Source organism: Pholis gunnellus, assembly GCF_910591455.1.
Source record: "Pholis gunnellus genome assembly, chromosome: 7".
NCBI lineage: Eukaryota > Metazoa > Chordata > Actinopteri > Perciformes > Pholidae > Pholis > Pholis gunnellus.
Window position 1 is genome coordinate 15,011,059 of NC_136533.1, and position 26,801 is coordinate 15,037,859.

Sequence of the window (26,801 nt, forward strand, 5' to 3'; positions counted from 1 at the left end):
CGTTGCTAAAGCACCATTTATATGACGTATCCCGTCTGTTGATAAGGTCATGTTGTCTTGCATTCTGTTACAGTGTTACACGGATTTGAATAATTCCCATCATGCATCTTTAGCCCCTTGTCGCCAGATAACGCTCGTTGAACAATGTAATAAATGCATCACGTGACCTCAGCAAAGGTCGGGGGTCAGCGAGCCACCGATTGTCAACGGAGCGCCGGCCTGACAGAGGATAAATGATGCCTTGTAAACAAATTGAATTATTGCTTTAATTCATGCAGTCTGATTAAATTTGCAGAGAGAAGAGTCCTTCACAAGGGAACAGAGGAGCGGAGGAGTGACAGCGAGGATGATGAAGAAAAGAAGAAGAGGAGGAGAGGCAGTGGACGACGGGTCGTGGACAGACACCTTCTCCCTCCATCAGTCCGTCCCACTACGTCTTTGGCTCCACCGAGGGAGAGTAACTACATTAACAATCCCGATCATCTCACAAGACTCTCCGTAGACGGCGAGTCTTCCTTTTGTCTCTCGGCTAAATGTAATCAGGTTGTGTTGTATTGAGTTGGCCCAGGCCACCAGGCTGACTCCCTGCCCTGGCACCAACTGAGTGACAATAAGCGGCAGACGGATCTGAATGCTATAAACTGATACGCAGACTGCAGTTTGTCTGTTGCACAAACATTTTGGGAAGTTTAGAAAGTGGAGAATGAAAAGAAAATGTACATCAGGGTAAAAACAGACTGAGCTCAATTAGGCAGCGGCTGGGGATTGAGGATGGTTAAATGTGAAGAAATCTTTGGAAGAAATTTGTGTAAGCTTATTGAAAAGGGCAAATGGGAAAGCCCATCTCCTATGGTACACCCCATGAACTTAAAAAACCCAGAATGAAACATCAGTATTAAGTTTGGTCTATCACCCAAAGCTGCATTAGGTCTCTCCTCAGTTTGCTCCTTAATTCCATCCGAGTAATCCCACATTATTGCCCTCTAACAGTACCCTAAACGGAGAATAAAAAGTTTGCTCCCCTCTAGCAGTGTATTACCAGGAAACAACAGGCCCTCTCCTCATTAAGTTATAGATATAAATGCTCCAAAGCATGAAATTACCCCCGAGCCTCCCTCTCCAAATAACCTGGTTTGCAAACAAATGATCCGAGCACAAGCAGTAAAAGGCAGATTATTAAAATAATAGGAGGGATTTAAATTTGCATCCACAGAACAATTCAGCAAAGGACTGTGCAATTACTCCTCCCCCTCCTCTTCCCTTGTTCATTCCACCTTTCTACTGGCAAGCCGAGTCCCTCGCACTTTATTGTGTCCATCTGTTCTTTCTGAGAAACAGAAGCAGAGTTTGGTATCTTCAGGTGTGTGTGTGTGTGTGTGTGTGTGTGTGTGTGTGTGTGTGTGTGTGTGTGTGTGTGTGTGTGTGTGTGTGTGTGTGTGTGTGTGTGTGTGTGTGTGTGTGTGTGTGTGTGTGTGTGTGTGTGTGTGTCTGTGTATGTGGTCATCCACAGGAGTGTGTGCACTTATCTGACAGTATCTAGTTATACCCCAGTCTATTTACATGGGCGTACTTTCTTATGCTCCTCGGCCCTCGCCCTTATTCTTTCTACCCTTACGCCGTGATGGATATCGAACTTTATCTTGAGACAATAATAGTCCCTCCTCCTATGCTGGAGTAAATGGGGGCCGATGAGAGAGTGAGGTGAGCAGGAACGGACGAGGCAAAGGGTGCTCAGGTCTGCATTACCTCTGAGTTATGGCCACCATTTGCATCTCAATCAGCCTCTTTGGAGAGCCCACCACCTTGGTAACACCCCCATCACACCGCAGCCACCCCGGGTAATCAGGGAGATTTAGTGGGATCGGCAGCCTACCGCGGGCACCCCCTGGCTGGGGCTCGCAGCTCATTCCCAGCCCCTGGTCTCGCTAAGGGCCCTCTGGGCCACATCCAAACACAGGAGAATGGCAGCACTTAACAAGACTGAGGAAGACCGAAATAGACGAGCAGCAGGAACAGGCCATAAAACAGAGGGAAAACAAAGCACCCGCGTGATTGTAATAGATGTTCCAGCATAGATGTCTGCATAGTGTTCTGTGTTGCTGCCTCATTATAGCAGGGAGAGGAAAAAAAAAAGAAAACAAACTTGAACTTGTGACCTTAAGTGAGAACATTTTATCTCAGAGTTGATGATGGCACTGACACCATCCCACTGCTCCCCTGCAGCAAACACGGGCTCGCTCTTACATGTAATGGGAGTATGTGCACCCACAAACAAACACACACACACACACACACACACACACACGGTGTGATTTGCAGATAGTGAATGCTCCACTTGAGAGTTGCTTCTCTAGTTAGCGCTGTCTCATGGCTGAACCCTGCTAAGGTATTATTACTTACACTCAGCCCTATTGATATTGTGACTCCAGCATCTGTTCACCTCCTTGTTACTGCCTGGACCACAGCCTCCTATGAACCTGCGTGTGTGCGTGAGTGTGTGTGTGTGTGTGTGTGTGTGTGTGTATCCCAGACCTCTGGGGTAGAGAGTAGTCACTGTGCTCAGAAGAAGACTCGAGGCTGAGGAGGCTAATAGAGAAACACTCGACACACCAGGGGCCTAATCAACTGCGAAGACGCGGACCCATAGCTCCAAACCTCTCTCTAACACAAACGCTCTCTGGCCTTTCTCTCTCCCTCTAATCTCAGGGATACTCTAAACTCCACACTCCACGTCGCACAAAGCTTGTAGAAAAACAACAATGGAAAAAGAAGACTGGAAACCAAACTTGAGCTGAAAACACAGATGGCTCAGGTGAGCAGAGCAAAAGACTAAACAAAGAGGGACACACGAGGTGAGAGGAGACGGAGAGACTCAGAATGAGGAGCCGAGTTTCAGTTATCAGAATCAAATATTAGTGAGGGGAAAAAAAGCTGGGGAGTGGGCAACATTAATCAAAGTGTTCACCTAGTGGGCAGCCATATGGCAGATCAGCACGCCAACAGTGCAAACTTGCTGATCTTCAGTAACGGGGTGCAATTAATTCCACTGGCTGCATCCATCTCTCCCTCACAAACTGAAGGAAAGGAGGTAGAAAAGAAGGAGAGAGGAGGGTTTGTTATGACTCTTTACTCTTCAACTCTCTCTTCCTTTCTCTCAGAGGAGGAGAGGAATCAAACCCGGGTGATGAATGAGGTGGACACAAGGGCCTCAGGTAGCCGATGTGGCGATGGTGGGTGGAGTGTTGGGGGAGGGGGGGAAGGGGGGGGGGGGGGGGGAATTAGGAAGCCGAGAGAGAAGGACAGCAGTGGTGAGAGGGGATTCGTTTATTCTAAAATTTGACCGATGCATTTGTAAAACCTTAAAATCTTTAATTATGTGCGTGTTTAATTTCCCCAACAAGACTTTTTAAATGTGGTGCATAATATCAGACCCTTGTCTGTATCAGAATCAAAAGTTATACTCATTTAGTGACTGCCACTAGTACTAGGATATTAAGGATTGCATTTCCTAAAAGTTCATAGAGGAACGTGTACCAACAAAATCCTCAAATCGACACCGTCAGAACGCCATGCTAGTTATGAACCGTCCTAATGAGTGGAAGGCACGCACAACACCCCTGGTCAGAAAATATAGCCTCGTAAATTCAATGCATTTCCAATTATCTGGCCCACATAATAGCTATTTCTACACAAGGCTGTGCTAATAAAACACTTTCCAAGTCTACCATAAAATCCTTTGAAAGGTGGCAAAAAAAAACAACTTTTTATGAAGTTAATTTGAATCAGAGAGTCAGAGAGTCTCAAGAATAAACCAAATACAGTGTTTTTATCAGATATAAATTCATTAAAATGTAAATTAAAAGAGCAAACATGATAATGATAAGTGGCGTCATCCTCAATCATTTCTTCTTCAGTTGGATAGAGAAAGCTTTTTATGGGAAAAGATGGTCAGCGGTTATGAATACACTTGGTGAGCCGGCAGAATAAAGTGAGCACAGCCTGACCACACACACTCACTCAGACACACACACACACACACACACACAAAAACACACGCACGGCTCTCAAACCTCTTTTGGTTTTATGTAAAATTAGCTTCTCCCCTGGCTCTTAACACAAGCTCATCTCCATTAGCCGCAACCTAGTAAAACTGACTCCTCCAAATGAGTTGTGGATATGCATTCCCCCGGCCCTCTCATCTCTCCCATCCATACAAATATACTGCATCTGCTATCTCATGTCCATATCTCCGTAACTCAGCTCATCCCATAGGCCTAGTCACCATACCACCCATACCAATATCATAAATGACTGTGGGGGAAGCCTTCATTAGGCCAGCACCCCCCTAATCAGAGTATTTTCCTTGTGTGCGTTGGGATGGTGCTTTATGGCCCAAATGGGGCTCTGTTAATGAGGAAGTACACATGTCTCCATTTCCTGTCTAGCCAGGTCGGCAGTTCCTGTATCTGGCCCCATTATAATCACGAGGCTTTTTTAATAAGCTATATTCATCTTGGTCATGCATCAAACACCATGTAGACATACAATAACAGAATAAATGAAAAGACACACAGAATTAATTACACTAATACTCTTGACAAACATTGTGACATAGCCATGGCCATTATTACCAACCTTTGGAGATGAGAGGAAATAAATTACAAAATGGGTGTCGGGAACTCATTTTAGATGTCTTTTATCTCTCTCAAAAGGGGTTGAGCTGCTCAGTGCACTCGAAGCAACATGGGTTTAAACCCACATGATGACAGCTGAATAATTGCAATGTCACAGTAAATTCTGTTACCGCGTTCCCACAAACTCTGTGCTTTTTCACGTTCTGCTCCCCGGCCCGCTCACTCTTCTCGAAGCCCCTCTACACACCTCTGATCTCTCAACGTTGGCCATCTTCCCGTCCCTCCATCATCCCCTCTTCACTCCCAGGCCTCGTTGACATTAACCTGGAGCACTCACATTTTCCCATGGTTCTCCATGTTGCTCTCCGCATGTCAGCGCGGGAGGTTTTATGGCCCACATCCATCAGCGTCACATGCCAGGATTTATGGGAGATGGAGTCCAAACCTGATCGCTCTGAATCAGTCTTGCTGAAGCCGACCCCTGGGCAGCTGTGGGACGTAATGGATGAGCATCCTAGCCTCCCGCCCCCACCTCACCTCTCTCCTCACCCACACCCTGCACTCTCTTCCTCTCTCGTGACTTTTCCTCCCCTCTGCCCATCAGGCCAGTCCTCTTCCTTGCCCTCTTTGGCTCGTCTTGGTCCTTCGTTCAAACCTAATGGAGATTTGGTTACCAAAAAATGAATGCGGCGGACTCACTGAAGGAAACATAAGTGCTAACCAACATACACTTACACAAGCTCGTCATTCGCTGCTGTGTGTAGGGTTTTATTTGGGATAATTCATCATGACACTGTGTTAATAGGCAGCAGTGCCCTTCAGAGGAGAGATGAGAGGCCACAGACAGACCTGTAGGAATGACTCTGTCCTGGAGCAGCTTTGTGTTTCATCACTGTAACTGTTAAAGCTAATATGACGCTATACATAGCAAGTTTGGATACATTTACTGGAATGTAAACTTTTGTTAAACGACGAAGAAGGCGCCACCAACCCACTTTGTATCTAGGCAGGAGGGCCTCCAGTTCTGAAGAGGGAAGCAAATGCAGAAGTGCCTTAAACTTGTGAGTCCTGGTTGTAAAAAGAAGTCTGGTTGTATAGAAGTCTATGAGACAATGACTCTACTTCTCACTTGATTAATTACCTCAATAAACATTGTAAACATGAGTTTATGGTCTCAATCGATAGTTTAAAGTCTTCTTCAATACAGCATGATGTTCATTTCGTAAATGATGGTCCATTTACAGAGAAATCTTGTCTGTAGTCCGATTAGCTTAAGATGAGAGACTGGAGTTGGAGTTGAGAGATGTGTTACAAGCAGCCAGTTTACAAGCTAAATTTAAACCAACAAAAAGCTAAATTCTCAGACGATAGCCGGTGGGTTCCGAGATTGCATCTCGGCCTCTTTTGCTCTCCACACGGACGGTTTACCTGCATTCAACCAAAACTACTGGAAGTACAAACGGAAAGCAGATCGCTTCCAGTGCCAGAATATTGTGCTGTTACATGTGAATGCGGTATCTGTTTATAGAGATTAGAGTATCCCTTCACAGTGTGTTTTCAGTTCATTGTAGCATTTTTGTCATCTAAAAATGTATTTTTATTCAGTGTTCAATTGCACATAGCTCCACCCTCTCGTGTCACTTCTGGTTAGAAAAAAAAACAAGATGGCGACAGCCAAAATGCAGAGCTGGAGGCTCCAAAACAACAGTCCACAAACCAATGGATGATGTCACAGTGACTCCGTCCACTTCTTATATACAGTCTATGTATCCAACTCTTTCACTGGAGCTCCTACACATCGCTAAGTCACGTGGAGAAATCCAAAGCTCGACAGGACTGCTGGGCTCAGCCACAGCTGCTAAGCTATGATTGGTCAATTAACAAATAAGTGATTAAAACTGTCAACCAATCCGTTGTAACAGCATTGGTGGAACAAATACTCAGGAAAGTTTGAAGCATCATGCTTGCTCCTCATGGCATTCAGCCCTCTGCAGAATGATTAAGCTGAGCCTCTGTGGTCTACATATAATGACTGAGGGAGTGAGAGGTTAAAGGTCAAACTGTGTTCACTGGTTTACAGCAGGTTTTATTACAGTTATTTGATATATTTACCCAACCTGTTCACCTTCTAACCTGCCTCTATATAGAGCTGGTTATCTAAAAGTTGCACAGCGCACACACACACACACACACGCTCATTTCACAACTGGAACACACAAAATAATATTGCCCTGCGGCCCCCCAAACAGGTCGGTACCCTAATAAAGGCTTTACACTATGAAAGAAACACAGTGAGGCAGCTCCGACACCTCTGAGCCTCCCTCAGCATACACACACACACACACACACACACACACACACACACACACACACACACACACACACACACACACACACACACACAAACATACACACTCACGAGGGCTGGGCCTGGTCACAGGTCAGGAGCGCCTGTAGCTCTCTGTGGTGCAGGGGAGCAGAGCCGCTTGAACCTGTAATATGCTCCTCTCTCCCCTGGTGCCACTTGTTGGGGTTTTAGTGCAGGGGAAATTACACCTGCTTTCTAGCCTGAGACCAGCCCTGACACGAGGAGACGACTGAAACTGGGGATTACATTACACACCGACACGTGAACACACCTGAGTGGAGCGTGGACAGTCAGCCAGAGGGAGCACATTTATACCCTCAAATCAAGGATCAACAAAACACTTGATAAGAGTGCTTTACACACACCATTAAAACTAGTACTGTTTTGAAAGTATGAGCAGCCCAAACAGCAATAATTAACACCTGCTCTCCATCCACCATCCCCACAGGTGAGGATGAAAAGAATAGACTACGATCCAAACACAGTTTGCATGGCGTAAAAATGAAGTGAATCACTTATTTATTCACTTCTTACACAAGAAGAACGCACTGTAAGATCAGGATGCACTATGCTGCTAACACTGTTCTGTAGGCCTAATCATTTGCCGATGTGTAGGCTTTATCATTGGTTAGACGGGGAGGCCGTTTCATCATCGAGTGTTCGTCTAAAATGAACACAACATCTCGCCTACTCTGCAAGTCAAATGTGAGCTGAGAGATAATCATTGATATGGGGCAGGAGAGAATGAAACTAATAAAAAGGCAGTGTATCAAAGTATCGCAGTTAAGCATTAGTCACGTGAGGGCAACTACGCCACAACTCTGGTGTTCTCTAAATGAATCCCCCTCGTCCCATGCTTGATTTATGGACCTGTAAAAACACACGTTGTTTTTAATCTACTGCTGCCTGAATCTGCCCCTCTAATGAAATGTGGATCTGCGTGTGTGTGTGTGTGTGTGTGTGTGTGTGTGTGTGTGTGTGTGTGTGTGTGTGTGTGTGTGTGTGTGTGTGAGTGATAATGATGTATGGGCTGAGGTCTGATTCTTTGAACATGAATTTTCCCTCTGATAAATATGCATTCAGTTACACAGACTGATTAAGTTGTAAACCAGTGTTAACTCTGTGTCAAAGCACATACAAACACACACATATACATACGTACATGTACACGCACACGCACACACACATAAATGCAGACAACTTCCAGGAAAATAATGATAGCTGCGCCTGGGGCAGGATTGTTTGGATGCCTGGAGCGGTTCACTGATATCAATTCCATGAGACCTGACTGCAGAGGATATCCTATAAACACAGGACGAGGCTCAGAGACACAGCCGTATCAGCAAGAGACATTTTACAGAGTCAGGAATGATGTTTTGCACTAAAACGCTATATTTTGATTCTGGGGAAGAACAATTAATATAACATAATAAAATCCTACATATATACATAGTTAATACATGGCAAGAATTGAAGATTGTCAAGTACCTATTGCTTTTTAAAAAGTCACATTTGTGTCTCTGTTTTTGTTTGCAAAGAAACACTTTGAACAGAGAATGTTTAGCAGCCCATTCTTACCCCGTTTCTTTTAGAGAGAGCACTTATATGTGACTTACGGTGTGAGAATAGTCGGACGTGGCAGCAGTTGTGATGCACTTGTCTGTTCATTAGCGGACAGTCCCTCTGTCCGTCACGACAAGCACAGACTGACAGCAGGGTACATGCATGCACACTGCTCTCCTGTATGTGAAACGCAATCAGACATGGACGTTCACACACACACACACACTCATTTAGTTCCCAACACGTCTGAATATACTCTTGGTGAGTTATGAAAGATGACAAGAGACAGCATCAGACAATTCAAATCTCACAGAGACATCCAACACAGAACTACATCTAATGAGCCTATTGCATCTCCTATGAACTTTATCGTGGGATCTGAGAGCCTGTGCTAATTTCAAACTGTGCTAAAGATGCTTTAAAAAAAGCTCCGGGTAGTATCGGATAAATGTTATAGCCAGTTGCCAGATGGTTCCCGCATTCAACATTAGTGTGTTTGCTTGTTTGGCAGACATCAACTACGCCTCAGTCTATTTGGCTGCAGCTTATTGCGACTGGCTCATCTCCCGATTTAAAACATTACAGCGTGTGCTGGACTCGTCTCTCTGTGGTCAGCACTTCTCAGACTTCAATAAAAAAAACATTGCGTGCTGGCAGAGAGAGAAAGAGATCCAAGCAACCTCTCACCTCTCTCATCATAAGAAGCCCTCGTCCCAGGGCTATGGGCCCACCTTCAGAGGGGAGAGAGAAAGAGTGAAGGATGAGAGTCTGTCAGGTTCAAACAACAAAGAGGTGCTGCCTTACACATCCTTCCTCAACCTGTCCCCTTCAGTGGCAGTGACATCATTTAAATCATTTAAATCCTCCCCAACATGACCTATGGCAAGTGACCCGTCATTCTAACGCTCACACCTCCGTGTGAGACGGCTGCGGAAACTGCTTATTTAGCAGAAAATACCACCCGGCTAACAATGTGATTTATTCAAAATTATTCCTCCATGGTGCTCCTTCACACAGAGCGTTTGCCCATAGTTCACTGTGGTCCAGGCAATTAGGAGCAGGCCACACCTCTTCAGGAGACAGAGCACCTGGCTGTAGCAGACAGACATAAGGAGGAGGAGGAGAGCCGAGCGGCGCACAAGCTTTCCACGACGAGCAGGAATAACTAAGCAGAGCAGTGAGGGAGAGTGAGGAATGCAAGCCAGGCACTTTAGGATTCATTTAGGTTCCCCATCTCCCTGGTCACTTTATTAGCAGTCTGGGAAGAGTGATGCATGTCCCAAAGCTATGCAAAATGCATAATCAAGCATTTAAATACACACCATGTAGATATTTGCAACGTGCATGCATGTGCACATACATGTGCACATGCATGCTGTACTTGTAGAGAGCATCACATAGATGCACAATCATACACACAAACAAAATGCTTACTACTGTAAAACCTCAAGGTATTCAACTCTTTCACGTTTAAACTAACAGTCTATACTACACAAAGCCTCCTTTAGTATTCCCACGAGCTACATTGTAACAGTCACCAGTGTAATGTAAAGAAGTCCTCAGTGGTGTATTACAGTAAATCCTATTGTAGTTCGAGAGCTTTGTGGGGTCGTTTGTTCGAGGAATCAGAGCTGGACAAATTTGAGGAAAAAGGGGGGGTTCCTCATCAAATTTACATATCGCAATTCCACTCTCATGTCATCCATCCTTTCCGCTCTCTCCAGTACCAAGCCAATGTAGACTGTAGGGGAAGTGGGACCTTTTTATTCCCAGCCTACAGACAGATTCCAGGCAGGAAACAAACAAATAAGTAAATAAGAAGAGATGAGAAGGGCTCCCGGGAGAGGTGGACGCATGCTACTAATATGCAAGGGAACCGATTTGCACAACGCCTCATCCTGGAAATGAGGGGGAGCCGCCACGCCGTCAATGATTCAGTGGCAGCACCTGAGATTAGAGGAGACGATTGGGGGAGCAGCAAGAGATGGAAGTGCAGGTGTAATGTCGGTATAGTCTTGGGACAATCGGAAAAGGGGCTCTAGGGCCGCTTAAGTACAAGCGTCGGCATCACCAACAACAATCTCCACTGGATTTATCTCAGCTTAAATAGTGGTGTGTCAGCAAAACCACATGCAAATAAATAACTTTGGCCTCTGCTTTCTAATGAAAGAGAGTCCGCACCACGTGAGGCATTCTGAACCATACAACGGTGTGCATGCTTTAATTAAAACAATGGAGAGAATCAGCTGCTTTTGTTTTGGTTGTTTCGGAGAAAAGAAGCTTATGACATAATGTTGAATCATTTGAGGCAGTTGCCAAATCAGATCAGGAAAACAATTATAGAGAAAAGAAAGTTTCAAATCCTGCAAGTAATAAGACGTAAAAATGACTAACTGTGATCTACTGGGAACTCTGGCAGCAGAGACGAATGTTACAGACCTGCTCACTGACCTGGGAAATGGGTTGCAATTTCCTTAATCATTGTGGGAGGGAAAAGAGGAGGGGGAAAAAAAAAAGGTACGCAATCGAAGGGTGACCAGAGGGCGACAAAAGTCTTTTGAGGCCTTTTTGAAAAAAATGAAAAAAGAAAGCGCCAGTGAGCAAGTGAGGAGAGGGGGAAGAGTGACTAAAAGAGCTGCATCCTGAGGCCCTGGAGGGAGCTGCAACCGACCAGGTCAGCATTTCACATGTGTCACTTCCTGTAGGCCTCAGCGGGAGGAGCGTGGCGTGGCATGGTGGCCAGCGGGGCACAGGGCCTGTCACACTGACACAGGAGGTTATGCACCGGGCAAACGGACAAATGCAAGCACACATGCAACCACACACACACACACACACACACACACATACATACATACATACATACATACACACACACACATGCACCACTCTTCCTGTGCTAACAAGTGTGATTTGGGTGTTGTGACACAGGAAGGGGTCTGAATGCATGTCACACAGTCATGCAAGAAAGTCGTTTTCTATAAGAAACGTGGGACTTATCAACCAGAACTTTGCCTCCTCACACTATTGTATTTTGTGAGCCATGACGCATAAACACACATTTTCCGGTATGGGAACACAATTTATGTACTGACATCCTCAAAAAGAGACCGCCGTCTTTCCGCCTGTCTTTCAAGACCTTTCCCACCTCCGCTTCGTGAAAGTCCAGTCATTTCCCCTGATATAGCAGACGCTTGGAGAGGAACATTGTGTGTCACTGATTCTGAAGTTATCTTATCCTACAGCATGAGAGGCAGCAAAAGTATCTATAGTACACATATACAAATACATATATATATATATATATATATATATATATACGTATACACATTTTTATATTCCTCTGCTAGATATGAAAATCAGAGAATAAAAGATACACTCATAAATAACCCTTGACACAAACCTCTACTCAGGGGCCATATATATATATATATATTTTTATTATATTTCTAAATATCCAAAGGCTTGAATTGGCTTGGCAACAATGGAAGTTAGAGGATTGTGCCAAAGGGTACGAGTGTATTCTTTGTCTGATTGTAATATCTAGCAGAGGAACCGTCTGCCTGTATGAGTGGCCGCTGCTTATCGGCTCTCAGTCCGCCGGTCTCGCTCTGCCTCTCTGGCCTGTGTTAATGTTGCTGTTTGACATTGCAAGCAGCAGGCTTTTTTTTTTTTTCTTTCTCCCAGCATCCTCAGTGGACAGTGGAGCTTTAGCCTAATTGGTTCCAGAGCAGACCCTGACAGAACTCTCCTCAGCGGCACACAGCCATATTAATACCCCCCCTGCCACACACACACACACACACACACACACACACACACACACACACACACACAACAAAAACAAGCACAGCAATCAGTGACTAGCTCGCTAATTAACGCCCTTACAAAGCATCTCATTAGCATGTGTTGTAGAAAGGGGCAGTGGGGGAAATAAGCATTTTGGATTAAAAAGGGAAAGAAATTACAAAATAAGACCATGCCGCACGAGTGTGTATGTGTGCGTATTGTGTTCTACTCAGGGGCCAAGGGCCTTGGTTGGCCCGCTGTATCTCAGGGGAGTCCATTACAGCTCTCTGAGGGAGACACTGGAGTCAAAGATAAGCAGAATTTTAAAGGCAATCAGGAAATATAAATCTCTGGCACGCAGGCAACACTTTGGTTGTTAACCAGCAACTTAACCTGCCTGTACTGTGAGCGGAATAGGAGATGGATCGGTAAGGGTGAGAACACAGCATGCAGTTAAGTCATCGGGCAAAGGACAAGAGCAGCAGAGCTGGAAGATCCGTACGCTAGAGTTACCTGATAAACTCTATATGACAATAATAACACGCAAAAATGTATTATAATTCACACAATTACATCTGTTAGAGTAAATCAATCAAAGATTTTGACTCTCCACACATAATACGCCTCGTCTCTTTGGTGCAAAACACGTTTTTTCTTTCTCTTCCCATCTCCTTCTGCTCTCCTTCCATCACTCCCAGCACCCATCTGCCGGTTAATCCTCTCCTGGTTTTACTGTGGCTTCATCACAGCCTGTAAAATCAGCCCCCTTTGAACCCTATAAAAGGCAACTAGCATCAGGCTTATTGTAAAACACAATAATAAGGTAAATGTTTATCCCCTCTCCGCCACTCTAAACTCCCCTAATGAGCCTGCTGGAGGGGTTTCACCTCGCAGCGCCGATACAGGGAGAGAGAGGAAAAAAAATAAAAAAGCATGTTCTGCACAGATTAGGCCTGTGGTGGAGATGCAGCTGAAGTCCCATCATGAAAACAGTATGTAGCATAAACACAGCAAGAAACTAATTTCATAATAAAAGGTCAGCAAAAACACAAACCGTTAATACGATCTCCAAAGTGCCAAACAATCTATAATGTCAAGTATGAATGTGTCAAAGCTGTTCGTTAAATGTGTTAAATATAGCAACAAATGCTTTCCATTCGATGAAGGATGAGGTAGAAGTACCAGGAACCGAGTGCACTGTTTTCTTTGCACTGTCGCTGTTCCTGGCAGAGCACAGTATGATTGGCTGGGAAGGAGAAGCCCTTCTGACCCTGCACTTCCTAACAGCCAGTGGTTGTTCTGACCTGCCCATTATCCACCGGTGACCCCGCTATTATACCCACTGTCAGTACACGACGCTACGCTGAGCGGCACCGCCCTGCGCTGCAGATGAGCCATCACTTTCTCCTCCGAACAGCAGCGCCTGCCCACACAGACGGAGAGTTAAGAGAAGGAGAGAGTTCAGAGTAATAGTGAGCAGGTAGTTCGAGGTCAGAGGTCCCGTGCAATCGGGACAGCAGTTCCACTCCTGGCAGCCAGAGCGGAACTCTGAGAGAGACCTGGAAGTAGATATGATGACCTTTTGTACAGAAGACCCCAAAATATACCTTCTTATCAAAATGACCTTAACGCAGGAGCATGGGAAGGCGAGCAGAGTCCATCCATCATTTTAAAGATTAATCCTCCTCTCTATTCTTCTCCTGAATCTATTAATAATGTCGCCAGAGGGAAGAATTTGCGGCAAAGATTTATTCTGATATTGTGACTTTTATTCATTAGCCTATAACAGGGGGATTCCTTAAGAAGGAAATATGGCATGCTAATTCACTGCTCGTGCTCTATTTGAACTATACAGAGCTGCATTAACTCCATCCTTTAATTTGCTGACAATCAGCAGATGTAACGCAAATCGGGAAGATTATCATTTACACTAAGTTCACCCATCATTTTATCTTTTGAAGCAACTCTAAGCCGCTTCCATCTGTTAATTCACAAACATTTAACAACATCGTGGGTAATTCTGTGGCAGGTGTGAAGCTTGAAAATCAATTTGACTCCAAAATCTGGCGCTTGGATCGGAGCTTTTCCTCTCTCATTTAGACAAAGCAGTTACATTAATAGATCTGTACACTGGATTTCGCACTGTGGAGCAGCACTAACAGCCCCAGGGGCATACTTCAATTAGAGACTCGGGTGAGTTTAAACACTGCAGATCTACTCTCGCTCAAAGTGTTTGTCTCCCTCTTTCCCTCCCTCTCAGCCCGTCTCTCTGTCGCTCTCTCTCTCTCTCTCTCTCCATATCTGCGCACAGCACTCACTCTCCTTCTCCTTCTTCCTCAAGTCCTGCTCTCTGTAATCAACCCAGTGCTAATGGCTTATTCTTTCTGCTCCAGCACCCACATTTCACTTGTTTATTTTCCCACACTCGTAAATCTGGGGACGCGTCACAAGCGCAGCGATATTAGAGCAATAATCTCAGGTAATTATCAGATGCCCTCGCTCACTTTCTCTCTCTCGCTCTCCCCTTAACGCTCTCTCACTCTCTCTCTATCTCTCTCTAAGCAGAGACACACTGAAGTTTATTCTCCTTTCCTGGCAAATGGGCCGTTTGTGAGAACCTAGATATGAATACTTTTTCTCTTAATTAATAAAGGCTTTCTCTTTAACATGGGAGATCTGAATATGGGGATCAAATAGACATTTGGATCATTTATTTCATGTCACTGAATTAATCTGATATAAATTGTACCACGCTTCCGCTGTTCACATTGAAGTATTTTCATTTATACAGCTAAAAAAAATAGAGCGTTGCTATCTGAACATACAACACCCACTATATTCAGATTCTTCATTTGGTTTAGGAAAAAGTCGAGGGTCTCAAAAGAAAGAAAGTGACCTCAGGAAGCGGCGGAATCATCACTTTGTTAGTGGGATCAATTCATGGCTGTCTCTTCACGTAAATGGCTGAAATCACAAGCCTTTCAAGCCTTAATATTGGGGTTGTTAAAGGTTCCACTCACCCACTCCTGCTGAATGACGCTAACTGCCTTGCTGGCCCGGGACAGGTTTCGACACGCCAGGATCACATGGGCGCCATGAAGAGCGAAAGACCTGGCTGTCTCAAAGCCTGAGACATGATCAGCGAGACAGAGAGGCAGAAAAAAACAGAAGAATGAAAGCGAGCAATGCTTCAAAGATTAGTTTTTTCTGAAGATAACTTTGATTCTCAGGGGTTGAATCTAATGGGGTGTATGGGGGTGGGTGTGCAAGTTAAAATCCCTATCAATTTTCCATATATAATTTCTTTCATTGAGTAACCCAGTGGTCTAGTAGAGGGAGTTAATCATTTCTCTCTGAAGTGATGAAACTGATTGAATTATTGTGGTTCAAGACGTCCTCCTCTCGTCTTAGATAAAGTTTGGGATCCGACTGCCAGCTCTCAAGAAGGTATCGCCGCACACGCCGGTTTTGGAGGAAGGGTAGGTCAGTTGTTAACAATGTCGGGAATTACACAGCGATGACAGCAATTATGAAAACATGGCTCGTGATGGAGGGAGTCAGATGAACAATCGAACAGACATGACATTCAAAGTGAAGCTCGGTGTGATATTTCAGCACATCAAAGTGCCTCCGATAAGGACGTTATCCCGTGAAACGAGGTCCGCGGATGCACACAGAATTTATCAGTCCAAGACTTCATGGCTCCATCCAAATCATGTAGTCACGATAAAACTGACAAAAACTGAAGATAGAGGGAGAGAAGTTCATTTCTAAATTACAAGTCTAAATGGGTCATTTCCACCCATAGGTTGAATTAATTTATGAGATTAACTTTTTTTTTCCCTTCACCGCATTTTTATTCCCTGTGACATTTACTATCCTTCAAAGTTCAACAGCACCGAAGCGGCCTCACATTTTACAGTCCCACCTCCCACAGTAAATACAAGCCGCCGTCACACAAACGCTGTACAGGGCGAGCGTCCTCACTGACAAACTGACGGGCACAATAACTGGTTGCGGCAAAGAGGGTCTGAGAGGCAGCGTATGAGAGGGTGGATTAATATGAACTGTAATTAGATTATATGTCTTAATCTGATTTTCATTAGGAGCAAAACTGGGAGGCCTAATTGTGAGGAGAGTGTTAAGGACTAATATCTATTAAAACTCAAAATTGGAGTCGGATTGGAAGCCCTCTCTGACAAGTGAAGCATGGAATTAAATTATATGACACTTTATTAGGTGTAATGGAGGGGACTGTGGCTGTGAGCGGAGATCATTTCACTCACAGGAAATGGAAATGAAAATAAAAACAACATGACAGAAAAGAAAAGGGGAGCGGTGTGACTCCCGGAGTAAATGTGCGCTTTGAATTTGCTGTTGGAGCAGCCGTCTGTAGAAGGCAAATGTCACAAAATCTTCTCGATGTCACACAGAATGTTCACTATAATTTAATCCAAACGCTATAATGAAAAATAATAGTGGTGAACTCTAAAAAACTAAGGATGCTGTTTTCATTAAGATTACAGCATATTTACAATGTATGTAACAGAAACAATCCATAAGCAGCAGATGAGGAGGGAAAAAAAAGGATTACAAACATGCCATCGTTTAAAAGCTTGATTTTTTTTAGCCTTTATAAATTAAACAAGAGTACTGGCTGCTGGTAAACAACAACACCTCACACTCACTTGTTGTGTGTACAAACCATGAAAGTGAAATTAATCGACGCCAATGTTTTCCATAATGGAGAACAAATTAGAATATGGCAGCAACAGCAGCAGCAGCACCAGAGCCATGTATTTCCAATGACAAATAACAAGGGCTTGACATTAATTGTGAAATAACGAGAGTGGCGTTGCTGTAACAGAGACTCCACGCCCTCTCACCCGTGTTGCCGGCAGAGAGGGCTGCACTGAAATGAGTTCCTGGTCGGGTGTACAACAATGAGAGTCTGTTCCAGCGTTGTACGCCGATGCTGGAACATGACAAGAGGTCAGACGAGGGTTTCTTTTGCTCCGGTGGATCGACAGACGCCACAAGCTGTTTTATAACACACAGGAGGCCCGACTGCTACGCTGTGCTGTAATGATCTTTCAGGTTCTTTTGTCTAATCAGACAACGAGAGAGCCGAGCCTTTGGTGAGAACTTTTTTATTTTATTTTAAAAGCTTGGAAATTAAGTTACACAATTCAGCCTGGTTAAAGCAGATCCTTTGCTTGTCTGCTTGTTCAATCTTAAGACTCACAACATTACAAAAAAAAAAATACAGTAAGTGGCTCAGCTATTGTCGAAAATGTGTTTTAGTGTAATGTATAAAAGGCATAAAAAAAATGGTGTAAAATGTCCATTAAGCAGTGAATGCTCTTCATGGTACATTAGGATCCTGGCCCTACTGCTATCCCCCAATAATGAGTGTGATTTAGTGATTTCACGCTTTGTTTGTCCTCCCTGCCCCGCCGCCCCTCTCCGGATCCCCCTCGTACACAGGTGTATTGGCTCAATGTAATGAGATCATTACCAGCCTCGTCAGTAAACGTGTTTATTTGGCAAACGGAGCTGCCTGCTCCTTCTCTCTCTCTCTCTCTCTTGATCTGCATCCAAAGAGGCATTTAACTAAAATAAGCTCCATAGTACAATTGGGCAAACAGAAGTCAATTCAGATCATTACAAGACCTGTGGGTAAACAGACATGGTTCCCACAATCCCCGTTCGACAGAGCTCAATTTGTGCTGAGAGAAAAAAACAAAACACAAGAGCAACAGCGATCATGAACAGACTCCATATCACACCACCCAAATGAATCATATGGCATTTTTAACTGCAACACACAACATCAAAATATGTTGCGTGTTATATTTCTGAAGCAGTGAATAATATGATAAATATGTGACTTTTAATTACACAGTTTATGTCCTTGTGTCTCTGACTAGTTTAACTTGGTGCAGCCAACCTGATTTATGCATCACAATTCATTGGTTAGTTTGTCTTTGTGCGTTTATTGAGGGGGATGTGGATCACGTGGAAGCTGCAGTCCCCCTCCATCTCGTCCAATAATGACACTGCACTGTCACTTCCTAAATTCTACCCCAAGATCATATCTTATCCCCTCCTAACTCTCTGGCCCGTGTCCGAAATCCCGCCCCGATTTACTATTTAGTGCACTTTATTTACCGTCAGCGATCTCATTGGAGTGTCATAATTCAGAGTGTGAAATGTGGCAACAGTGCCCCCTTAAACATAAAAGTAGCATCCATAGCATGTTCACAATTCATCAAGAGGTCAATACTGATGTTTCTCTAGGAATAGACAGAAAGCAAGGAGCGATGTGATAAATATGTCGTACACCATGAAATTGTAAATACAAAGCAATAATGGGATGCTGCTTCCACTATTGATAAATATGAAGTATATGATCCTGATATTTAAGACTTTTTGTGTTATTCATGACACTGAGTGCCTGTATCTGTGCACATATGTAGCAAAAGAAGGCTTCTTCTTTCTTTCTTTGTATTATCGCTACTTTCAGTGAACAATTCCACATTTTATTGATGCAAATATTAGTTATGTGATGATGGAAAAATACTGATTCATAAGTGATCAAAATATCGCTTTACAGCTCAATATATAGTAAAGTATTTCAAGACTTTTATGTAGAAAGGAGTGAATGAGTGAACCGTTTGAAACAGAGACTGACCTGGTGCTGAGTGCACCTGTTCCAGCTGCTGCTGTGTATTTCTTGTCCCAAGAAGTAAGGAACCACACAACCCCCCCCCCAACTCTTTTTGACTTTTAAGATCCCCTCTAATTCCCCACCATTAGTCCAAGAGGAGGGAGATGTCACCCCAAAAGTGGGATGTATTGTTAGTAATTACAGCCCAAGGTTGAGCTGTTCCAGGCGAGAGCACTGGAGTGGTTCTATTACCCCCCCTGTCCCCTTCTGCCTCCTTCCTACCCCCCCCCCCCCCCACACACTGCTGTCACACCATCCACGCAGCCCTATCTAGTACCCCTCTCTCTCTCTCTCTCTCTCTCTCTCTCTCTCTCTCTCTCTCTCTCTCTCTCTCTCTCTCTCTCTCTCTCTCTCTCTCTCTCTCTCTCTCTCTCTCTCTCTCCTCTCTCCTCTCTCTCTCCTCTCTCTCTCTCTCTCTCTCTCTCTCTCTCTCTCTCTCTCTCTGACCCTCTGTGTCAACCTCCAACTCCCTACACAATCTCTCATCGTGGCCTCACGTCGCCCTGGTCACCCCTGCTCCTCCTGCGGCCAGCCTTACCGGACGACCTCACACTGTGGCCGGTACACTTGATAAACACACATCAAGTCGCACACATGCACAAGGATAAACACAGACCCCAGAGGCCTGCTCATGCACATAACTCCTGAGCATTGGGGGTATTTTCATCACTGTCATCAAACCCCCCCCCCCCCCATCATGTAACTTTCATCCCCTCATCATCCGCAGACTGTAAACTCGATAGGTCTATAAACTACTTGACTACACACAATAACCCAGTACCCTTTCGTTTTATTTTACCTACAGCCTTTAAGCACATATATGTATTCCATCCTCTCTCTCTAACCACTTCACTTCTATTATATTAGAGCTGTAATCATTATTGAACCCTTCTGGCCTCCAGCATAATACTCTTTGCATGTTACACCAGTTTGGGTCTGCATAGCAAATTCCATCCAAGGTTAATAAAGTTAAATAATTTGACTAACCAACCATAACTGGTTCTCATTACGTAGCCAATAAACACATTCATCAGAGAGGACATGAAAAGGCCCGTAGAGGAAAAGAAATAACATAAAACTCTCCTTGGATTTCCTCAGTGGCTCAGTTCACAAGCTGACACAGAGGAGACAGAGCAGGACACGGACCGGCCGCTCCCCCAGCGGACACCACACACACACACACACACACACACACACACACACACACACACACACACACACACACACAACCCACACACACACACAAAATACTATCAGACTGCTGGATATAAACACAGATGCACTCTGGATGTCGTCTCAACCGCACGCAGCCACTCGGAGACGCTCAGAGACACAGACGCCGCATGCCACCCTCACCAGGAACATCTTTTTATCCATCTAATTCCTCCCGCTATGAATAATGCATTTCCCTCCTTACCGAGGCTCGGGTTTAACGCATCGCCGCGCGGGTCTTTAAGGGGGTCCTTATTCATAAACAGCAGCGCAGTAAATACCAGAGCTTTGCAGCCAATTTAATGGCAGTTATGCTTAACAAATCTGCCTCAATCTAATGATCAGCCACAAAGCTAGGCTATGGGTTTAATCTGCGCACAGAGGCTCCCCCGGCTCTGCGACTCACTGAATATGCTTAGGGATCTCTCCATCCAGAGAGAGGAGAGCACCGGCCTGACACTTAATCCTCCCAACACAACACTGGGATCAACACAAACATGGGACAATGTTAGTCTTTCATGAATAAGAATAACATTCAAAGTCCTAAAACACTGCGGAGACGATGCATAGAGTTACTGAAACATTATGGAACGCTCCTTTCCAAATCCTTGCTATTCCCTGTCTGGGTCTTTTCTGCTTCTTATTCCAGCACTGACCCTGACCCTGAACAGCAATACCATGAGGGATCTCGTGCATGCATTTAGATTGAGTAGAGCTTTGCAACTGCAAGGCATTGCTCCACAACAAGCCACTGTATAAAAGGGCAGACAAAGTTCAGGTAAAATTCTAAACATGTCGGCATAAAAATAATAATAAACAATGTGGAATAATATAAATTGTGAGGAGCTCTAGAATTCGAAAAAAACGTTATTATTAAAAGTGAAATTGCCCCTAAACATAGTTGTTCTGTCAGACATCAGATAAACTGCACTGCGATTGATATAGACATGGAAAATAGTTGTGTCAACATGAATATTATATTTAAGTGAGACAGAGGGTCAATATGTTATTTCTGACCGCTATACGTTGTGCTGACAACATGGCAGCTGCTGTAACAGCCCTAGAATGTCTCTGGTCCCCAGGTAGGGTAACACATCTATATGTGGTTACAGGTCCCAAAAGAGATGACTGCATGTGCAAGGAGAGCACAATACCAATGTAGTCATGCCTCAACAGAAAGAAAATATATTTTTGGAGTGTGGGAAAATACACAATAACAATTTTACATTTAAAATTCCCAAAACAATGTGCATTTATTCTATATTTTAAAAAGAGAGTATTTGGTGTCTGAACCCAGTGGGTGCCAGAGATATCACAACAGTGGCCCTTTAAGGACAACTGTTCCATGGACCCCAGTAAATAACTTGAGAGTTAGTTGATAGGAGTGGAATTAGAGCCAGAGCAGGAGTGTGTAATGGGGATGGATAGGAGGCTCAGGCCTGGGTCAAAGCCGCTTAGGAATCAATGCAGAGGTACAGGTGTACAACCACAGGTCTATAAGAGTAAGAAAACCTTTAGAGAGAAGGGGGAGAGAGGGAGAAATAGAGGGGGGGGCGAAGAAACTGTGATCATTCATTTCCATTATCACAATTACAAACACCATTCAGGTTGGTACTGGTTTTTAATTTACAAAAGAAAGCCGAGAGAGGAAGACTAATGTTGTGAACCGAGCGCAGTGATCACATCGGCAAGACGAACCGCATCACTGTCTCGCCTCCCAGCACGACTGCAAGGAGCCTCAAAGCTGGTCACAAAACCAGACACTATGACATTTCATGCATAAATAAACTCATATATGTGCATTTCATCTGCACGTGCATTAAGAACTAAATCAAAGAGCTGAAATGTAAATTTGCTAATTAAATAATATCCCACCATTAGTAATAAAAATGTCACATTTCCTGTGGGGGAAATAAGCACTGAAGAAAATGGAAATAGCCTTGACACTTGGATTAAAACACTATTGATGCCATTAAAATGCTAAGTGGGTCCAACCAATTGGCATAACCACATTTCACTAGTGGAATGTCAAAGGAGCACACGAGTAGTAGCAATTACTATTAGAATGCTGTTAATTATGGGGGCTGCATATTTAATATGTGGTAGAGTAAAACAAAGGTTATGTTAATATGGGTTTATTAAGCATTCACACACTATAAAAATGTCTGTGCGTTGTAGCTGTTTGATGCTTTCTTTTGAGAAAAGCTGCTTTTTTTTCAGATGAACTCATTTTCATAAACTAAATACATCTCAACAAATCTTAAATGTGGATTATCTTTTTCATTATATAGTTTTTAAACTAAAGGCAAAAAGCGGCGCATGTGAAGCACTTAATATGATAACGTTTTAATACCCCGACAGCACCAACATCATGGACCTCCTGTGCCCTCTTGTGGTGAAAGTGACTTGACATTTTCTCATCATTTTCTTTCACCCCCTTTAATGGAAAGGCCTAATCATTTTGTTTCATTTCAGAAGCCACAATATTTGAGCAAATAGTCTTGTTACACTGACAGTGTGCCTTTACCTTTTCACCTCAAACGTTCTCTAAGATAATGATGGAGTCGCAGTGACATTTAGCATTATCTAATTTATTAGAAATTCAAACAGGTACCTTTTACATTTGATGATTTTTTTTTTTGGGGGGGGGGGGGGGATTATTCTACTGAAAAAAATATTAATTTTCTTTTCCACAACATCACACCAGAAGGAATCGCTGTAGTTATTTGTGTGCAAGTCAATACCTGAGAAGATGAAACATCGACACAACTGAATTATTTCCAGTTTAAATCTGTAAATCTTTCATGCAGCCTCTCCACAAGCTCTGCATGTGCAACCACAACATTCAAGTTTGATACATCTGACTTTCCTTCCATCTTTGCCAATTATATTTTTTTACTTAGCCAATGCTACACTTTTGTGCTGCTTGTTAGTAACACTGCTTGTTACTCTCCGTTTTATACATTGGCATTTGTTTTTTTCCATTAACTGTATGCTGGGTACAAACAATAACTAAATGTTTGTCTATATGAACGTTGCATGATCGAGACTTACTGAACCGTTTACTACACCGCAGCCTAAAAAAAGAGTCTCAGTTCAGTTCAGTTGAGAAGACAATCAGAAATTAATTTAGATTGTGTCTAGTGTGCTGTAAAAAATGAAATAATGACATATCTTAATTATAAGGAACATACTGTATATTTGTGTTTGTACACTGCATGCTAATAATAATGAACTGTTTATAGTGCAGCAATTTAAAATCATACATGAAGAATTCAAGAATTTCTGGAGGAAATAACATTCCGATATGTATTCTTTCTACAAGACTCCCTGAACGTGCACATAGATAAATAGACGGATAGACGGAAGAACATCAAGGTCAGGAAGGCATTTGAGTTCAGTGTGGATCCCCCGGCTGCTGTAAATCTACACTACAGTGCTGCACCTCTTCATACACACACAGCAATTACACTGCTGTGACTTTCCTTGGGACAAAGAATTTGAATATAAAGACAATTAACAATTTTATGTTTATTTGATTTCCCTCATGCTGTCATTATTTATCCCGAACAAAGCAGCGAGTCTGAATAAATGGCCACTACTTGTGCTAATTTAAACTAAAGGAAAGGGGAAATACATTTGTTTCCACACCATTATATAGTGAGCAATGCATTCGCTGGGTACAAATGGACACCATTCATTACAGTTAACAATGACATCCAATTCAGCCCAGCTAATGAACTTCAATACAACCATGTTCAGTATTAACGAGTGATTTGTTGAGTCTAAGTGTATCATTTTGGAGGCTAATGTTGATGAATGTCAAGAGATGGGAACTTGCAGGGAGCAGAGAGGCTCTTGTCGATCCCCCTTCTACTACAGTGTAATACCACCCCCACCTAGTGGTATCATCATGGAAGCACACTTTACTACAGACACACTGATGTTTTTTAGTATAGCTAGAACAAAACATTGAATTGGTACACATATTAAGGTTTTATGATGCTCACCAAGGCCAGAGTTGCCTCCAGTAATGAGGACAACCTTGTCGGAGAAATCCCGACCCTGCAGGATCTCCAGAGCAGCTGTGTTCCCATCGTACCGCTTTGGCTTCAACACCACATCCTCCACTGTAAAGGCCTGCCGCGGGTCAAAGTAGGTGGTCCGCTTGTTAATGTGGCTGAAAATGACAGAGGAAATAGGATGTTATAATAGAGAGTTCATCCAAGATGTGTGCAGTTTAGTATATCCTGTGAGGCCAAAAAAAAAGGTCATTTGTTTCCTCAATTAAGCAAACAGAGGTTCAATCATCAAACTACTTACTCAACATAAATCATCTGTCCCTTTTCATCCGTTTCTTGCTCCCAACCATACGGTAAATCTGTGGGAAAAGACAGACAGAATCCGTAAGAACAAAATGAATATCTTTGCCGCTGGTGACAGTTACATAACCACAACAACAAAGTTAGTGAAAAAAAGACAATCCGATGTTTGTAAAGGTACGGTTAGAACTCCATTAAATACAACGCCATTTTGAATATGTTCCCATATGCCTTGCGTATATGTCTGGCCCTCAAGCAGATATAAATATGTGTAAGACCCTGAAAAACAAGTGAATACAACAAACCTCCAGCACAACGTTTTTTCTTTCCTGACTTCGGGTGTTCCCACTGCGTCTTCATCTCATCATGGCTGTTACACAAAAACAAAAGAATTTTGAGGAAAAAATTACCCAACAACCTTCTTCTTCACTGCATGTCATTTATTTATCGATATACTGAGGACACACATAGACGTGATGTAATGTGACATTAATGTGCCAGATTTAGCCAAAAAGGTTCATTTTCATCTGCAGCAAAAAAACACATTCAAATACATGTAGTACACGGCGTAAATGAAACACAACCAAATACATCTGTTATAGAAAAGACACACACAATCATAACAGCAGATGAGACAAAATATTACAAATGACTACAAAAGTGTGCAATTCAAGAAAACACCAAGGACACATAACACGTTCATACAACAAAACAAATAGAGCAGGTGGACAAAAACACATCTCAAACTAGGTTATGCAAACCAACTTTGGCTATGTTTAACATGTCAATGATAGACATTGGTGTAAAGAGAAAGGCACTGAAATCCTCCAATAATCATTTTATTATAATTTCTAAGTAAAGAACCATTCTCTGTCTACTTCCTGTCACCACGAGCAGCCTAGAGCTCTGTCCCACCACTGATGAGGGTTTCAGGAATGTATATTCAAAGTGCAACTCTATCACGAAGTTATGCCTCTCACTTCTCAACCTCTGAGCTACAGTACTACATACTACTGCACAGTCTTCATAATAAACACCTTGCTGGCACACATTGGCACAAAACCTTCCAAAACGTGCGCCCATGGAGTCCATGCCATCGTTTCAGACATCAGAGCTTATGTAAACTGGTGTACGGTGTGTTGGCTGCAGGCTGATAGCACCTACACGTGCCTTTGGTCGTGAACAAGCTGAACATATCGGTGGTGACATATACGATGAAGGATTCCACTCACTTGGCATAGTAGACCCAGCCATCTTTCGTAGACCTCTCTTCCCATCCGGGAGGTAACTCATCCTCACTATCTGTATCGTCCATGCCTGCGAATTTTAGAGCTGCCATAACTCACGCTTTTATCTCGTAAACGACAGAGCTACGAACACGAAACCTGTGAGGAATATCTGTAATACAATAAATGAATGCAACTGTGTCTGACTCTGAGCTGAGAATTACCAACACAGCACTTCACCGGCACTTCCGCAACAACACGCGGTGACGCTGGCCGAATGGCCTTTTGGGAAATTGAGGCTGAAGAAATGTGCGTCGTGCGGCCTTTGAGTATTTTAACTTCCTTTGCAATTTTAAAAGATTGAACCGTAATAGTTTCAACCAGAGATGAAACAAATGTAATGTAGCACTTCTTCAAAGCATAATTATATTTCTTTTGATGTTCTAAATGTACAGGACAAGACCTAAGGCAGTCTGAACTGAGCACTAAACCCATCAGAACCATCAGGACACACTCAACATCCAGAAATAATGACCAAACACAAGCCACCGAGCAGGCCTTTACTGCCCCTAAATGGCACACATTAAAAAAAGTAATCAGAGTAGAAAAAAGGGGAAGATTAATAGCCTTCCCATTTTATATAAACATTTTATATAAACATTTGTATTTTATATCTTTAGATTTTATGTTTGTGAGAAAGGTATTTGTCTCTTTGTGTCTTTAAAAATCAGCTTTCCTTAAATTTCTCCTTGAGGGAAGAGTAACGATTTGCATTGATTTTAACTGAATTAATTTCGTTAGTATTATCATTAGTATTATTCAGCCTGATAAACCACTGACTGATATTGCACCTGCTGTTGTAAGACATTACCAAAGAAATTGATGAACTTAATGAAATTAAGTTTCTTCTTCACTGAACAATTCTACTGGCCAATAAATTTGCCTGCCACTTCTTAA

The 26,801-nt window shown here is 43.2% G+C and overlaps 1 protein-coding gene across 1 annotated transcript in view; it reads right to left on the reverse strand.

Annotated features, from left to right (window-relative positions):
- Positions 1-26,082, reverse strand: part of wwox (WW domain containing oxidoreductase) — a 120,485-nt gene extending 94,403 nt beyond the window's left edge. Inside the window, exons 1-5 of the mRNA XM_079163196.1 lie at positions 25,851-26,082; positions 24,924-24,988; positions 24,620-24,677; positions 24,307-24,476; positions 15,375-15,481 (exon numbers count right to left, since the gene is read on the reverse strand). Coding sequence (XP_079019322.1) covers positions 15,375-15,481; positions 24,307-24,476; positions 24,620-24,677; positions 24,924-24,988; positions 25,851-25,957 — 507 coding nt within the window. The 5' untranslated portion in view covers positions 25,958-26,082. The remainder of the gene's footprint in view (positions 1-15,374; positions 15,482-24,306; positions 24,477-24,619; positions 24,678-24,923; positions 24,989-25,850) is intronic.
- Positions 26,083-26,801: the final 719 nt, after the last annotated feature.